At 37.0% G+C, this 16,398-nt stretch overlaps 2 protein-coding genes across 11 annotated transcripts in view; one reads left to right on the top strand and one right to left on the bottom strand.

Annotated features, from left to right (window-relative positions):
- LOC110832776 (ankyrin repeat and BTB/POZ domain-containing protein 2) overlaps window positions 1–11,640 on the top strand; it is a 44,931-nt gene extending 33,291 nt beyond the window's left edge. For 7 of the 10 annotated variants that reach the window (XM_022070122.2, XM_022070109.2, XM_022070074.2 and 4 more), the window contains exons 16-22: window positions 605–732; window positions 1,886–2,048; window positions 3,164–3,308; window positions 3,852–4,057; window positions 5,027–5,320; window positions 6,414–6,596; window positions 6,770–7,672. In XM_022070122.2, coding sequence (XP_021925814.1) covers window positions 605–732; window positions 1,886–2,048; window positions 3,164–3,308; window positions 3,852–4,057; window positions 5,027–5,320; window positions 6,414–6,596; window positions 6,770–6,985 — 1,335 coding nt within the window. In that variant the 3' untranslated portion in view covers window positions 6,986–7,672. Of the gene's footprint in view, window positions 1–604; window positions 733–1,885; window positions 2,049–3,163; window positions 3,309–3,851; window positions 4,058–5,026; window positions 5,321–6,413; window positions 6,597–6,769; window positions 7,673–8,084 lie in introns of those variants that run through there. The other 3 variants (XR_015532637.1, XR_002544050.2, XR_015532636.1) reach the window with 3 other exon arrangements.
- Syx13 (syntaxin 13) lies at window positions 10,996–15,169 on the bottom strand. Its single transcript, XM_022070150.2, has 6 exons — window positions 14,955–15,169; window positions 14,649–14,877; window positions 14,374–14,539; window positions 13,208–13,475; window positions 12,818–12,900; window positions 10,996–12,328 (listed from the first exon to the last, which is right to left on the bottom strand). Exons 2-6 carry the CDS (start codon window positions 14,864–14,866, stop codon window positions 12,230–12,232), a joined length of 834 nt encoding a protein of 277 aa, XP_021925842.1. The 5' UTR covers window positions 14,867–14,877; window positions 14,955–15,169; the 3' UTR covers window positions 10,996–12,229.
- Window positions 15,170–16,398: the final 1,229 nt, after the last annotated feature.

Genomic DNA, 16,398 nt, shown 5'->3' with positions numbered 1-16,398 from the left:
GACACTTAGAAGAAGAAGAAGAAGGTGCAAGGATAAAACTAGGATGAATCTTGGGGAAATGGTCTGTGATGTAGATGTGACTATAAACATGATTATTGTTTTCAGCAATGCCCTTCATCTGTGGTTTCTCAAACATAATGTCTTTGGAAACTGGGTCTATTTCTGGCATCGGGTGAAAGGGAATGAGAAGATTCTTGCTCCATTGGACCCCTTGAAATGAATTAGTCTTGATCTCTGGATGGATCTGGCTTAGGATTGTAGCTACTGATGGGTTTTAGCATTAGCAGTGTTTAGGAATTGGGCTTCTACCATTAAAGAGTAGTCAGCTGGTTAATAAGTACATGTTCTAAATAGGAAAATATATGAAATGAGTTATTTTTAACTTTATATTATAGAGTTTATAAATGTCTTTGGAAAACATAACACATTATGTACTTTATGATTGCATACCGATTCTGATTTGATAACTGTCTTTTGCGTCATGATATGGCTACCCTGCATCCATATCTCTTTAAAAAATTTGTGATATTTGGAAAACAAAGTCTGGACAGCAGACCTCTGTAGAAGTTTGTCACTGATCTGTCTTGCTTTTTCTCTGGGACAGGTGGCAGCAGCATGTAGTCAAATGGAGATGGTTTGCCTTCTTCTATCATATGGAGCTCAGCCATTTCTCTCAACACTGCTCAAGGACTCTCTCTGTTATTCTGGTGCTGCTCAGCGTGGCTCGTACAGGCGAGTTACTCATTTCAAGAAATGCCTGAGTTTTAAAAAAAATGTCTTTTGAGTTTAAAATGTCTTGAAATGTAGTGACGGTGTTTACAGTCATCTTTACAGATTGAAAACTTTACTCTAACGGAATAGAAATTTGTGAAATCTTATAGAAGCTAGACTACAATCATTAAATTAATTAAGAGTCATATTAAAAAATGTGAGTATTGTTTCTGGTAAAGCTTCAAATTGCATCTGTAAAAACTTATACTTTGACTAGACAGTTTGATGAAACTAAATTTTGGGAATTCTCAGTAAACCTGAAGTACAAAGATATGTTTAGGATCATGTCACCCATTTGATGTTTCCACTTTTGTTTGAGGGTCATATAATTTATAACCTTACAAGTTGAAGACTGTTCATACTGGCTTAAGCCTTTTTGTGGTTTATGGTTTTTTATTCTGGAAATAGATTTGGTTTAATATAACTTCAAAAAGTGTTGTATATTCCTGCTTATGTTGTTTGTCAGTGAGGCAGTTTATTAAAAGTTGTTTTATTTACTGATTGTCTGATTAGTATATTTATGAATGGATCCTTGATATCTAGTAATAGTAGTTCATTAAGTTTTAGCTAAAACCTGTTATATATTAAAAATCATAAACATGACTGATTTTAATTACTGATATTGTGTTAGCAAAATTTAATCAAACCACAATATGTACAAGTAAAAACTGTGTACAGGTGATTCTCATACATGCTTCCACTGTCCATGTTCTTGCATATCTGCAGTATTATTTCAGTATCATGAGCATCAATATCCTATTCATGGTCACAATAGAAGCTGTCATGCAGGCCTATTGAGATTAGTGTGCAGTTTCACTGACTTGCACTACCAGGAGATACAAATTAAAACCTCTCAAGATGTATTATCTGGAAAATCCATGAGCATGTTACAAGTCTTTTATATAAGTAGCAATTTGTAGGAACATAGCCCCTGAGCATTACAAGTCACTTGTATAGAACTAGTTCACTAAATTGTATAATTATTAATTTACAGTTCTTGGTAGCTTCACCATTTAAACTGAAACATTCAGAGGAAAGCAGGCACCATGAGTTCTTCCCAGAACTTTCTTTATATATGTTTAAATAAATGACATTTTATTTGTGATGTGTGCAGTGCCATTGCAGTGGCAGCTGCTCACGGACAGAGGACGACGCTGCACAAGCTGCTGGCCCACCCCCACAACACTAACAACAAGGAGGTGCTGTCACTGGAGGAGATCTTGGCAGAGGGTGCCAGCAGCCAGCTGACTGCTGACCGCCGGGTTAACAGACTGCAGGTGAGCTACGGCACTTTGTTCCGTGAGATGGATGACCAGTTACACCCTATTCAGCTGTTAAAGAATTGAAGAAGGGCAAGCATCACTGTGATAGAATGATCATGGCTTATGACAAAAATTCATAAAAATGAGAAAGTTCATCAACACTATCAATTTGTTAATATTACATAAATTTAAAATTCTGCATAAATTGAGGCTTCTTGTCTAGCACCTTCACCATGAGTGATTCCAAACTAGCCATGATTCTTTTACAACTTTTAGCACAGACTGTACTTGCAGTTTTGTTTCCAAAGCTGTGTTTTGCTGCTGTCTGAATAACAGCATGACAACAGCAGACACTGTGTTAGGGGAACGGGGTTAACTTTGGAATATGATGTCACATCATTGACAGAGGAAACCACTTGCTGCCGATAACGAACACATTTAAATGATCTTCTCAGGCCAGTGGCTGAACCTGAAGTGACTAATGTTACTACACAGCATGTACTGGACGAGTGTTTCCTTGTTTCATTTTGTGTTATGTCACTAGGTTAGTGAATGGGTGTATAAAATTATTCTGCAGCTGTGCTCTGTGTTGCTTACATTAAAGATTGCTAGTTGTTGCCCTGATGCCAAGGTTTGCCATAATAATCTTTGCCCTAGGATGTCACTGAATCCTAATGACCATTTCATGGAATTGGGTAATCACGTTGTTTGTACCTTCCCATAATGGCTGAAGCTTAGGTGACTTTTTTCTTGTCTGGGTTGGGCAATGGAAACAGACTTGGTTTCCTTGCTGAAATCCTATGGAATTGGCATGATGTGGACTCATCAGTAGATGCCAACATTTCAGAGAAACTGTTACATTTTAGCCTGAAGATGGAGACAGTATATTTTTGTGAATGTTGGCATCTACCGTTGAATTTGTGCAGCATCCAAACTGAGAAGAACAACATCATCCTCCTCACTGCTGTGAAATCATTTAGTTGGTGAAGTTTCTATGTGAGTCGAAACAAGAGTGGTATGGTCTACTTTTTTCTTTGTCAGAGACAGAGTGAAAAGTAAGATACAGTTTTGAGTGCATTTATTCTTCAGAACCGACGTAAAGAATTATGCTTGTCTGGTATTTTGTTCAGGTAACATGTGCTTCCAACTCAGACTCAGGTGCATGCTTGATGAATCATGTTGGCAGTGACAGCCTACAGTTGCTAAAACTGAGTAAAGTGCAGATCAAGTCACTGCAAGAGGCGATGTACCACAGCACTGAGAACAACCACCTGGGTGAGTAGCTCCTTGCAGGACAAAGAGTTAGGTTAGGTTAGGTTAAGTTTGAATCTCACCTGGGGCATCTATGATTTGTATTTTATTCTTCAGCAACAATCACTCAACAACATTTGGGTAATTAATGATAGCTTCTTCTTAATGATTAGTGTTTCAGTCACCTTTGCAATGTTATGTATGATTATCTGATAGCTACAGCTGTGCAGCATTTTATTACCAGTAAAAACTGAGAATTGTTTCAGAACAGTTTATGTGCCAAAAGTTAAATGTTTTAGGATCACTGCATCCTTATTATAAACTGGTAACATGGAGCTACTTCAAGCACTTTCTAGCATGTAATATATGAGTTACAAGAATGAAGGTTGACTCTTTTGCTATTATCTGTGGTATTGATAAATGAACACAACACATTTTCATGAAAAATCCACAATTTGATGTTTCTTGCTCTGCACCACTTTCTACGAGCAGTACAGTTGTTCTTCATCACCTTTGGTTATTGTATTGTTACTAATAATTAGCCAACTGTTCGTACTGTGCCTCCAGATATCACACTGGACCTCCGTAACCTTGGAATACCATGGACACTTCACTGTTGGATGCATACCCTAGCTACTGCACATGATCAACAACTTGAGAATATAATCGACCAGTTGCTCCAGGACTTTCTGCAGGTGTGGCCAGATGACTACTCAGTGCAGTTCGTTGACGAGTGTTTGCCTTTACTGTTCAACATCTTTCGATTCAGTAAGGTACTGTCTGTCATAAATATGTGCCACTTTGGTTCTGAGAGCCTTATTTCAAGTTAATTATACCAGGGTTTCTTCACAGGAAAAACCTGTCTAACCACAACATTTTATTTTATTTAAGTAGCTCAAGGAAGAAGGATGTTGGTCTGTTTGTTTTAACTGCTAGGGAATAGACAAGTGGATAAAAAAAATAAATCCCTCTGATATTCGGCCAAGCATGTAGTAATGATTCTAGCACACATTCAGTAGGTGCCCAGTTTGAATTTTGACCATAGCGCAGACTATGCTGACTGAGGATTTTTGTGGTTCCCCTCAGTCACTCCAGGTGAATGAATGGGTAGGACTCCTTGGACAAGTGATCATCCTGTCGCAAGGCCTCTACCTATTTACAGGACAGCACAACACAGAAGGACACAGACAAACATCCATGCCTTGAGTGGGATTCAAACCCATGGTTCCAGTGTCCAAGCGCACAAGGCCCATGCTTCAAACTGTGCGGCCACTATGACCAGTGAAAATAAAGTGTGGATTTTATTTTTTAGGGGTGATGATGTAACTTCCTTTTCAGATATATTCTGTTAAATATTGTTTACAATGAGAAATGTGTGGTCTGTAGTTTTATCTATACATAAGATCAGTGTATTTCCCCTATTCAGAATGTTCAGAAAATTTAAAGTGCATAGTGCAAGAAGACAGCCAACTTAATATTGTGTGATTTTTTGACTTTGTTCGTTATTTAATCTTAAAAAGTTTCATGTCATGCCAGTCCTTTTTTACTTTGTACTTAAAACATTACCTCTAACAGTCAAGAGTTGAGAATTTTGTTTTGTTAGGTTAGGTTGTCATAGTCGCACAGTGTTTGGCCCAGCTGTTTCAGTACCATCAGTTGAGTTTCATCCCACTTAAGCCTAAATATGTGAATGGTTTTAAAACATACTTTGCTCAGTGACATTGTAATTTTTGATATTGTAGAATGAAGGAACAACACTGCTCCTTGCAGACATTTTCTCAACATGTTTTGGCTGGGAGCCAATCAAGAATGTCAGAGACACTTCATTCTCTGGAGGGACTCGGATTGATCCAAAATTTGTGAACAACCCAGAGCTGAGTGATGTGCAGTTTAGGGTGGAGGGGCGAGTCTTTTATGGACACAAGATTGTCCTGGTGACATGGTCACCCCGGTTCCGGGCAATGCTCAGCTCGAAGCTCTGTGATGGGAACCCACCCATCGTTCATATCAATGACATCCGCTATCACATCTTTCAGGTAAGTTAGGATGCTCTGAGATATTTGTACTTTGTTGTGGTTGGGGGGTGAGATACTGGGGTTGCGTTCACATTCAGTACTGTCATGAAGTGATGGGGTGAAGCTGGAATACATCTGACATAGTCTTTGACTTTTGGTGAATTAAATTACTAAAATGTGTCATATGTCAAGGTGCAGCAGTCAAATGATGTACAAGCAGGGTTCATTACAGTTCATAATTCAGAGCAGTGTGACTTCTGATAATGGAGAACATGTTTGTCAGAATGTTCAGTGTATCCTTATCCCCTGATTTGCATTTATTTAAACATGTGGGCCCTCCACTAGTTTCACTCATTTTATTCCTTTAATTTTAAAAAGTGTATGTATTATTCACACTGGACTGAAACATGATAATTCAAAGTCTGTAATGAGATCAGGGGAGGATTCTGCTCAAGGTACTAATTTGAAGTCATCACAGGAACACTTTTGGCATTACAATATCTTTTTGAAATATTAGTTTTCATACTTGTTCTGACATTGAACTCAAACATGATTTCCCAAATGTCTGAATCATAAATTATCTGAGAGGTTTAAACTGGTAAAGCAAAGGCCATAATTGAGAATACTCTATTCCAGTGGTAATAGTTATGTTAACAGATGGTATTGCAGTGTACCTATTGGAAAGTGTTATGTACCACTGATTTGAGCCACATGTAAGTGTATGCAGTGTGGAGTACTATACGTAAATGCATGATGCTATAAACTACAGACAAGAACATGCACATAGTTGTAAGCATATGCTATGTACTGCACATAACTTTCTTGTCTGACTGCATGGCAGTCAGTATTTATCAGCTAGATCAGGGTTCTTAAACTGTGGGGCATGCCCCATAGCGGGGAAATGAAAGCTTAATTTTGGGAAGTGAAAACATGAAAAATATCTGTGTGCCATCATGTAATGAATATTTCATTTGAAAGACTGTGATACCTTTAATTTTTTTGAACCTTTACTTTGAATGTGACAGTTTTATTTGTGTCAGTCTCACCGCCGTGAAAATTTCAAATCCTACAAAAATGTATGATATATGTAAAGCAAAAATCTGTTTTGTTACAGTTGGTAATGCAGTACCTCTACAATGGGGGCTGTGAAACACTGCAGGTGGAGCAGACAGACATGCTGGAGCTAATGGCTGCTGCCAATTTCTTTCAGTTGAATGGTTTACTGCGTTACTGTGAAGCTCAGTGCTCGAGCATGGTTGACCTTGATAACATTGTCTCCATGTACATACATGCCAAGGTACTGTAAGGGAGATTTTTCTGTGAGTCAGTTTTTGAGCAAATAGCACATTTGGTCTTGTGTCGTTAATAAATTTAGTCCCATGTTAACTGCGTGCTGCTACATAAAATGAGCTTGTACACCCAGAAATTCCAACTAAGGGGCATGTGTATTGGTATCACTATTTTCTGCAGGTATACAATGCTGGGGAGTTGCTTGAGTACTGCCAGGGATTCTTGCTACAGAATATGGTAGCCCTGCTCACATACGATGATTCCGTCAAGCGGCTGCTCTTTGGGAAAAAGCTTCACAGTCATGATGTGCTGGCAGGCCTGCTTCTGACACTGCAGGCTCGCATCAGGGCCCGAAATGTGGCCCCCACTGTCCGTTCCAACTCCAAGCCTAAGTGAAAAATGCCTCTGAGCATGTTTATCGACTGTTTCCAGTCTTGAGGCAGGGAAGTGTTAGGGTTTGTTCCTAGATCTGTATGCAAATTATTTATACGCATTTCCTTTCTGTGTAAAGTATAATCCAAAATAATGACTATACAATGAACAGTTAACATCAAGCAGTTTAATGAATTTTACAATAAATTACTTTGCTCATCAAACAGTGCCAAGGAATGGTGGATCCAGTAAAACCTGCTGCAAAGTCTTCGTAAATAGGGATTGTATGAATTGTCAGAATGCTTCAAGAAGTGTTGTTTAGAAGTAGATGTTTTACAAAAACAGACAGAATGGCCAAATACATGAAGATGTTCTTCAGAAGCAGAGGAAAGGCATAAAATATGGTGCTGATGGATTTTAGTTGGTAAGTTACATTGAGCTGCATGAAATATAGTACTTTATGTTTGAACCTAATTTTCCAAACATTTTCTTTCTCCACTTTTGGCAGTAATTTGTATACAAAATATTGTCAAGTTTTGATGAAATGTTCAGAACTCAAAAAATGTGTAAAATACAGATATACTGGAACAATGCATGATAAAACATCTGAAAGCTTTTTGTGGGAAATTTGATTATTTTTATGATCGAATGTAATTAATTTATTTGGTTACATTGAAATAAATTTGATATGATTTCCACAGATGTTAGGAACATGGAAAAGTTGTTATTTCCCTAAGCATTTATAACAGATCAGCCCTACTGATATTATGGATTGCATTTCTCAGTGGAAACTAGCCCCAACAAACAGGCATGGTGGTGCCAATTAACCTACTGAAACCTACTATTAAAGTGAATAAAAGCAGCATGGGGTATTGTTTTCAGATGGCTTAGTCCAGTCATAATTAGGGAGGTGCCACCGTATGTGCTTTTCATTCAGAATGGCACTGACATTAAATGGTACAACCTTACATTTTTGATAAGACTCCCTGGAAGTCTGTCATGGAAGTACCAGAGAATTTCATAGTGAGCCTCCTATGGCATTGTTCATCAAACACAACCACCCACAACTATAGCAATCTCCAAACCCCATCACCTTCCCATAAGCCATGAGTGACATTTTCAGATCCCACTGCATTTTCCCCAAAGTGGACGAGAGTCTCAACCCACACATAGCCAGAGCAAGAATTTGGAGTACATGAAATCCAACATCCCACCCTGTTTTGACCCCTGCAGGCGACTGGTTCCAGACTGCAGGGACACTGAAACCAAGAGTAAGGGTGCCAACCTGGGCAGTTACATATTTTCTGGAACATACAGAAATATTGAATGAAAAAAAAAAAAGTTTATAGAGTACAGGGATAAAACTACCAAAAAGACAAAATTACTAAACCCATTTTTCCGAAGTTTTATAGATTATCTAATTAAATAACAGAGAGGACTATTACTGAATATAAAAATCATGCATACAAGACTTATTCATAAAGTACAAATGTGGATGATTATAGTAATGATTTCTGTGCATGCAGCTAAATTTTATCAATAATTATATGACTAATTAAGATAACTAGACAAATATCCAGCTTTGAAATCTTTCAATTAACATGCATAAGGAGCAGAAAACTTAGCTGCATGATATTGCTGAAGAAGGCTTGGAAGCTGTCATATATGGGAGGTTTGCTGCTTGAAGCATGAAACCAACCTGTAACATGGCTTTATAAAATTTTATAAGGTAATGTATTCATAGCAACTTGTAATGTTTTTGGTTGCACTGCCATATTATAATTAAAGTAGAAAAGTGTCCCGCTACATGCCTATGCAGGCACTTGGGGAGAGCGGAGGTATAGCTCCTACTCTTTCTTGACCTTGGCATCGGATGGGGGCGAGTGGTCAGCATCACACCCCACCCATGCTTTACCCCCGGGAAAGGACCCCTGTACCCATTGGACAGGAGGCTGGGTGGGCCCCAGAGCCGGTCTGGACGCAGAGGCTAGAGGAAAAATCCTCTGCCCCAGTTGGGGATCGTACCCTGATTGCCCAGCCCATAGCTAGTCACTATACTGACTGAGCTATCCCGGCTCATGCCATATTATAATTACTTACTGAAATGAGACCATTTAACTAAAGGAAATGCAGAAACACAAAAATACATGTAATTCATGCAGGTACCTGCTAACTACAAGTTGGACATTTAAAACTTGTATACTCCTAAGATAAATACTGCAGGAATTATAGAGTGTCTTTGAAGGGTTAATTATGAAAATGTGTAGATGAATTAAATGATCATGAAGCAAAAGAAGATAATGACTGACACAAGTTTGTAAAATCCTTTGACTGTATTACTGGAACATAAAGAACTGGATTCAAAATATTGGAAGAAAATAACTGTTAAAAAACAGTGTCAAGGTCTAGATAATGTAAGTGTGGAACAATTTAAATATGAATGCAAGTTAATAAAAAAAGGTTACTCACATTATTCATCAAAATACAGGAAGTTAATCAATACCAACATCGGGAAGTAGGACTGAATACACAAAAATAAATGTGGAAACTGCACGGGCATCGCTTTATTATCCGCATCATTCAAACTGTACACAAATGTGTTGAAGAACGAACTTAAGCAATATGTAGAAGGCTACCTCAATGAAGAACAGTGCAGTTATAGGGAAGGAAGAGTTACAGAATTTACACTCCAACAATTGGAGAATAATGACAAAAGAAAACTACCAATGTATTTGCTGTTCACTGACTTTGATAGTCTGAAGATTGGTACTGGCTCTGACAGTGTGGTGTGGTCTGGGCTCTAAGGGGTGCACAATGAACCCAACATGGATTGTATCCCCTAGTAAAATACCAATACCAATTACAGTTTGAATCAATATATATTTTGGTCAATACCAGAAAACTGTAATATGCAAACCCAGCTCACAGAAGCAATGAGGATGAACACAAATATTTTCTTATGATATATTTAACAAAGATAAAAACAACAATGCGGGTTATTGACACTGTTATTTAATAAGTTTGTACAAGAATTGAAGAACATGATTGGTGAGATCCAGCTACTGAGTAGATAAACATTAAATGCAATCTTATATGCATATGATCAGGTTTTGAATACAAATCAGAAGATGAATTATACATATCAACACATCACTCTGTCTTTTGGATTGTTGCACTGTGTAGTATGGTAGAAGTATACCAACACTTCAGAGGTGCTTGATGCTTCCATCAGGGTCGTCAGTAAGCCACATGTGAGGAAATACAATTCCTCATGTGTGGCTTACCTTATTGTCATGCATGGATACTGTCAGCACAATGGAATAAAATGTTTAGTTATGGTACTGAACGTTCACACTACATGTTTTGGCAAATTTGGCATCATGTGTGTAGATATGTTGAATGTCATTAACACGTACTAAAAATTAATAATTTACATGGTTGGTAAGCTGGTATGAATCCATACTTACAGACATTAAAATGAAGTATGAGATATTAAAATGGTTAAGAATAATAGAAAATTGGGTGTGGTGAATACAAAATTTGGATTATTCTTGTCAGAGTATGATGACGAGGCTTCACTGGTGAGATGATGTACAGCTTGAAGACTAGGGATGTAAATGCCATCCTTAACTTCTGTTATATGGCTTCAGATGGATATCAAGGAATGGCCAAATGTTATGCAATTCTTTTTTTCTTTAGCCTAAGACAGGAATATGATTGAATTAGGATAGAATGGGGGTGCTGGGTATAGAATTAAATGGGATGATGGGTATGACGCTTGTGGTTGAGATGGCCCCACGAAATGAAGGCAAGTGAATCAGAGCGACCGAGAGGGTAAACGATGCAGGGTGGAGTGTAATGGCTGTTGGGCTTAACTGAGTATATAAAAAATATGCATACAAAATATTCTATTTACTTCCAAAAGAGAGTTTACCTGGAACATTTTCATTTATTATAAAAATATTCCAGGCACACACCCCCTGTTCCTCTCTTCACTGGCCTTCATTCTTACTTCACCACAAACAGTTTGTAAGTACTCTTGTATGTAATATATTTGTTTCAATTACAGAATCAATTTACATCCATTTTCATACCAACTTGTACAGATGTACATGCAACAAAAGGAGATCTACAAGGACTGCATTAATATCAAATAATCACTGTATTTTAACTCCCACATAAATATATCCTACAACGATCTGAATAGGGCAGATAAATATAATCTTTGCTTAGTTACCTAGTATTTAATGTAACTTTATCTTAGATAAGAAAGAAATATTGTAACAAAATATTTTAAAAGTTTTGTATTTTAACCATAGACTTAATGTACAGCACAAATTTATTTGTTTTTGTATTTTTTATAATTTAAAAACTAGCAGATCATACTCATAAAACCCTTATGTGCCTCCTGAAGATGGCCTATGTTGGTCCGAAACATGTAGTGGTATTGTTAAAAATAATAATATACTAAATAAACCTGTATAGACAGACATACATTATTTACATTATTCACTTATTACAGCTATTACACAGAAGGATGCCTTCAATTAAGATTAACTAATAATGTTACATTTACGGTTTATACAAAGGTCACTGCATTTTTGTCAAAAAAGTGACATATAGCATGTCTGTAATGATACTGGAGATTGTAAATTTTGCAATTACAAAGTGCACTAGAATTATCTAATATTTATTTGATCTTGTAAATTTTCCTTTATCAGCTGTGCAAGAAGGCCTATGTGCAGTCCAGGTGGCCAGCCTCCTACTGGGGGGAAAAGCAGCTGGGAGCTTATCTCCATGTCCCTCGCAAGTACAGGGGCAACTTTACCACACAGAACAAAATTCTTAAGCTTGAGCTGTTGTCCTGAAGTCTGTTTGCAGTGCTCAGCCAATAAAGATTACATACATGTAAGTCGGCATTGTGTCATGGACACGTTACTTAATACTCATATTTGAAAAAAATTATTTTGGGGGATCTGATGCAAATCAAGGAACTGAAAATGGTAGGAATAAGCCATGTCAAAAATCTAACTGGAACACAATCAATCACTGCAACTCTTAATGCCAGCCAACATTTGTAGCGGTATCAAATGGGCAAGAATTTCGGCTTGCCAGGCTTATAAGCAAGGTATAAAGAAAGTATCAGAATAAGCTTTGTTCACCGCCTGCTATAAAGGCAATGAAATGGTATGAATGAACTTCTATCACATCATGAACTGATTCCATACAAAATTAACATGAAGATGATAAGCCCACTCTGGTGATCTGCTACCTCTTGAGCTGTGTGACGACAATTACTACAGTCAGAATTATTCCAATGACCAGAGCTACAGCTACCAGGAAGCACATCTTCTTGCGGTGTGCCATCTAGAACAGAAATGTTCATGAGCCAAGTACTCCAGCTGTAGAGTATTAAAGCTAGAACTTTATTTCATAATTGAAGATTTTATCATATTTGGCCAGAACAAAACTACTGCAGCTGCTCTTAGTGACAGATCCCATAACAATGTGACTGCTCAAGAGGACAGTCTGAATGATTAACATGTGTGCAATGTGCCACATAACTTTCAGTAATCTGTGTAATATATCTTGTTTTCTTTTTGCACAGCAAATGAACCTACCTACACCCTCCCTCAGATAACACTTTGAAGTTATACTGTTTGAGCTTGCTCGAACAAGTGTTCATTTCTCTGGTTGTTTATAGTAACTAAACATTTTTTCAGGAATAATGCATTCAACACTTGTGGTAGATTTTTAAGTGGTATGGATTTCTTTTCCCGCTCATCTTCATGTGATCAGGGTGGCGGGATCACATGAATAAATACATTAATTTACAGTTTCCCCCAGAACATCTACCTGGTATTCAGATGCTTTCTGTAGCTCCTGCTGACCAAGTTCTACATTCCCATGGACATTCTCAATGTTGTTCTCGATGGAATCTGCAACAAAGACAATCTCAGTAGCTGCCAGTGTGCGACTGCTTCGCTCTGTGGCAAGGCAACATAATATATTTAGCAACTCTAGTGGTCTGGGTGTACATTGATGGGACTTTTATTCCATACCCTTCTTACTGATCCCTGACAAAGGTACAATTGTGTGAACAGGAATACCAGGCTTTCCTTATGGTTTAGAGTTTGTTTTGAGCTATAGATTATCATCATCCTACCATGACAGTAGTGAGTCCACAATAAGAGTTTATTTATCTTATGAATAAAATTTGATCAGACTGGTGATGTCTCCACTTACTAATAGTGTCACCCTGCTCATACACCATGGCTCCTAGCTCCCTCATGATCTGATTTACATCCAGAATATCTGCCTCAATCTGGTGTATCCTGTGCTCCCGCTCCAACAGTATCTCATGTTCAAACTCCACTTCCCTCTGCAGACTCTTCTGGGTCGCAATTTGCTCTGCCTCTTCAATGAGCTTCTCTTGATCATCGTCATTGTATTCACTTGTTGTGGGCTGTGTCTGCTTCGAGAGCAGACAAATTTTCATCTTTTCTGCAACTTGCTAAAAAAGAACTTCATTGTAACTAAGCCTGCAGACTCTTCATTTTTTCTATAATTTTCATCCTGTGATTTGCTTTAAGGTATAAGGAAATTATGTGCAGATGCTTATAAATGCTGGAGTGGAAAGTCAAATTTTATTTTAATATTTAAATGTGTTAAAGATTAAATCCAACATAAGAAAGGAATGTAACAATGCTTTCAGTATCTACACAATGTAGCATCAGATGAACTGGAAAGGGTATGTAAGGAAGCGGTCATGGAATTTGCCTGGATGAACTGAGGAAAACCACAAAACGATGCCAGGATAGTCAGTCTCCAAGCTGAGATTTGAACCTGAGACATCCTGAATATAAAGTAGGAGAGGGCAGGGAAATTCTCAAGAATGATTTAATTGTAATGAATTGAAGATCAATTTATGCCAATCAAAATAAAAACAAAGAATTGAAACATAAATTATGATAGGGCAGAAAGTGTAGGAGACGCATTCACTGTTTATATAGTGATGTAGAATTATTCCCTGAAGGTAACTGATGGCTGTATTAATGTAAATGATTGTGTAATGTATAGATGATAATCACAATTTGTAATTAATGATGTTACTTTTATGTCGGTACTACCTCACAATATAAAAACAGGAAAAATATCATCAAACTGCTATCATACACAGTAGTAAAGATGGGAAATTAATGACCTTAATTTCATATCACATTAAAGAGTGAACAATATCATAATGACATCCAACAACTGTTATGTATTTTCTCACAGACTGTGTTTATGGATGCCACTGTGATAAAATAATCAAACATTAATAACAGACCACAATTATTTCAAGTAAGAATGAACAGCAATAGCTATCCTTTCAGGAGAAAATACCTAAGTATTTAAAGAAAGGTAGCTACCTTCTGAAGCCTACTGTAGCACTGTACTGCATCTTTGAAGTCAGTTGTGAGTTTCTCAGCTTGAAGTTTCTGGTGTTTGTCACCCTTTCTAACAACTACAGTCAACCGTTGAAGATCTTTTGCTGTCTGAGACACAATCTGGTTGCAACTCAGCTGTGTTACATGACTAAATAAATGAAATAATACAGTTATTAGATTGTGTAACTCTGACAGTAACTGAGTATACAATTCTGTGTAAAAGTTTTACTTATGTAAACAAGTACAACAAATCTTACACTTTGTCTCTCAATCCTTGGTTGTCTTTTTCTGTTCCTACACTTCTTAGTGCTTGTTCCAAATTCTTCCAGCTTCTAATTACGGTGTTTATATTTGTTGTAATGTTTTCACTTAAATTATATAGTTCTGTTGGACTAAACTGCAGACCAGCAAACCCAACATTTGGGACACTGCTGTCCATGGTGCCGTAATTCTTTTGTGGTTCAAAGCGTGACATTTTCGTCAGACCTATCAAGGGGAAACGTAAGCGGTTAGAAACTGTTTCTTTCTTTTTATTAGTAACAGCACTAATAAATTACACCTACTCTTTTATCAGTTTAATCAGTGTCGTCAATCGTTGATACAATTTAATGCTTTCACATTCTAATATAAAATGAACGCAAAGACTTCCAAACCAACTGATATGTCGTATACGGAAATGTGACAATGCATAAAAAGACAAGTTTTTAACACTAATGACTCAACATCATGTTTCTACCCTTTTAACATGCCTCAGCCATTTAATATGAGAAGCTTTTATCTGCCATCTGACGGTAGTTTATTTTCCTATTACTTCTGCGAATTTGACTAAGTGCTCTTCCGTTCGAGATAATGTTAAAACAGAAAAATATTGAAATAATAATAACATTACGTCCCTTCTCTTTTATAAAGTTATAGATCAAGAATATATTTGTATGTTAAGATTGTTTGTGTTTGTTTGCAATTAACATCTCTGAACATTTGAATACACTAAATTTATATTTTGACTTTAATAGGAGCACTTCCGGAACAAGCCCAGTTGTGATAGCTTGCACGAGATCTTTCGTTGGTGGGTGAGTCTGTTGCACTCTTGTTATTAATGCATTTTTGTAAGCTGTGTTTTATTTATAGGTTTGTTTTGATGTTGAGTTGCATTAATCGTTTATGAATGAACTTTTTTTTAGTAATTGTTAGCCTTAGACCTTAATACTCAGTGATATTTTATTAATGTCTCGAACCCCATTGCTGCTTCGTATATGTGCAGTTCAGTGATTGTCGTGAAAGTAATTGAAATAATGATGAATTTAAGTTATTAGGGAACGTAATAATTATATGAATACTCTGAATAGTAGCTGCTGACTTCACAAAATTAAAGGGAATGTTCCTTTGTTGCAGCCATTGTCTCTCAGTACTGGAGGTCTTGCATCGTTCTCGCTTAATCGTGTTGTGTTGAATAAAATGGAATAAAACCTTTTGTCGAAGTTGAGTGGACTGTAGAAACATTTGCTAGAAAATGTATTTAAATTTAACATTTATGTGGCGAGGACCATATGCGGGTTCACCCAATCCAAAATCAAGTAATACCGAAATATTACCGTTTTTGGAAAGTGAAAGTAGAAGGAGCATTTTTATGGCGATTCATGATTGAAATTACTAAGCTTTAAAAATTTCTTCTGTAATGTTGCATTAGTCACGGTATTTTCAGCAGTAGGTATTAGTAAAAGTCGTGTGTGGGCATATTAGACAAGAATCAAAATCAGGGGGAAAACCTGTTCCTATAACTGTTAACCGAAATGTTGAAAGTTATAGATTATTATAGTCAATTTCGTTACAGCTAAACAGTTTTGGCCTTGGTCCTTACTGCGTTGAGATCTCCAGATTACAAACATGGATTTTATGCTTTTTGCAGGTGTTAAGAACTTGTGCTGAATGATCTTGCTTTCTGTTACTATGAGTATTTTAACTGTTTTGATCTTGAAATACATGTAGATGCATCGAATGAACCCTAGT

The sequence above is a fragment of the Zootermopsis nevadensis genome, unplaced genomic scaffold (genome assembly GCF_977971745.1).
Source record: "Zootermopsis nevadensis isolate Lab colony 2312 unplaced genomic scaffold, Znev_1.0 Znev_ptg000003l, whole genome shotgun sequence".
Lineage (NCBI taxonomy): Eukaryota > Metazoa > Arthropoda > Insecta > Blattodea > Termopsidae > Zootermopsis > Zootermopsis nevadensis.
The sequence above is the reverse complement of the archived record's forward strand: the minus strand, read 5'-3'. Positions and strand labels throughout refer to the sequence as shown.

Bases quoted from the DNA above. Each gene is read 5' to 3' on its own strand.
- Syx13 (XM_022070150.2), bottom strand. From the start codon at position 14,866: ATGTCACGCTTTGAACCACAAAAGAATTACGGCACCATGGACAGCAGT. The intron at 14,540-14,648 runs GTAAGATTTGTT...TCATTTATTTAG, and splicing joins CAAGGATTGAGAGACAAAGT to TCATGTAACACAGCTGAGTT. The intron at 13,476-14,373 runs GTAGCTACCTTT...GTTCTTTTTTAG, and splicing joins GCTACAGTAGGCTTCAGAAG to CAAGTTGCAGAAAAGATGAA.